Genomic DNA, 1,058 nt, shown 5'->3' on the forward strand with positions numbered 1-1,058 from the left:
AAGAATTCATCATTATTTTCTTTCAGAATTTTCTACTATAATTTTAGAAGGGCTTAACTTATACATACTAAAATTTCAACTGGTCTAAAATATTTTGATAGCAAGTATGAAAACAGGTTCTTTTTATTTTCAAGGTCTGATCTTTTTAGTAATAAACTTTTACACTCACACTGAAATTAAAAAAAAAAAATACAACCCACCAAAGACATGAATGAGTTGTTCGCACAATAATTTCATCATTTCAAAGTAAAGATTAAAAATAAACATTCTCTTCAACATGGTCAGAACAATAACAACAAAAAAATCCCTTACTTTTGAAGTAGATTTTTTTCCAGCATTATTTTCTTTTTGGTCACAGTCACCTATGTTATATCCTTTGTAGCATCATTGCTATCATCCTTCAATAAATGTCCATCTACAAATTAATTAACTTTCGTTAGACAAATCCTTGGTATACTATTCTTCTGATTCCCATGAAAGACTCACTTTTAAGATACAATTGCAGCTGCCCCACACTGCCAGTTACTGTGTCGCACACACAGTAATCAGCAACCACCAGGTGCCGTATCGCATTCAGCACACCACAGTCAGTCAATACAGACATCCCCAAACACACCAAGGCTGGTTTTGTCAAATGTTTTATTGAGTGTAGACATCTGGAGTACTGTAAAACATGCATTATCTGTAGATTCAAAAAGGAGCAAGCCACATTGTCCTCACTGTCAAATGTGTCAGGCTTGGCATACATGATGGAGATTAATGAAGTATCATGAGAGTAATATGGTTCCTGAAAAGCTTCCACAATTTGGAGAAGGGTCTTAATCACGTGAAAAGCAAAGCTGTTCACATTAGGGAACTTGCATTTCATTGGAGGTACACAGTATTTTAATTTTAAAACAAATAAAAATAATTCTGTTTGTAGAAGATTCCCATCCACCAACTTTGTGTGTCCCTTCAGTTTTCAGAAATTTTAATTTAAAAAAATCATATGCTTTTTGGAAATCATATGTTTATCTGAGCAATAACTAAAATTTATTTTTTCTTCGGTTGCTGAGGTG

General features: G+C 33.1%; 1 protein-coding gene across 6 annotated transcripts in view; it reads right to left on the reverse strand.

Moving 5' to 3' along the window:
- Positions 1 to 622: 622 nt before the first annotated feature.
- The window catches only part of OLA1 (Obg like ATPase 1), a 153,413-nt gene continuing 152,977 nt past the window's right edge, over positions 623 to 1,058 (reverse strand). For all 6 annotated transcript variants that reach the window (XM_054723051.1, XM_008138543.3, XM_028140940.2 and 3 more), the window contains one exon: positions 623 to 1,058. This exon is cut by the window's right edge and continues 76 nt beyond it. In XM_054723051.1, coding sequence (XP_054579026.1) covers positions 1,033 to 1,058 — 26 coding nt within the window. In that variant the 3' untranslated portion in view covers positions 623 to 1,032.

Source organism: Eptesicus fuscus, chromosome 11 (assembly GCF_027574615.1).
Source record: "Eptesicus fuscus isolate TK198812 chromosome 11, DD_ASM_mEF_20220401, whole genome shotgun sequence".
NCBI lineage: Eukaryota > Metazoa > Chordata > Mammalia > Chiroptera > Vespertilionidae > Eptesicus > Eptesicus fuscus.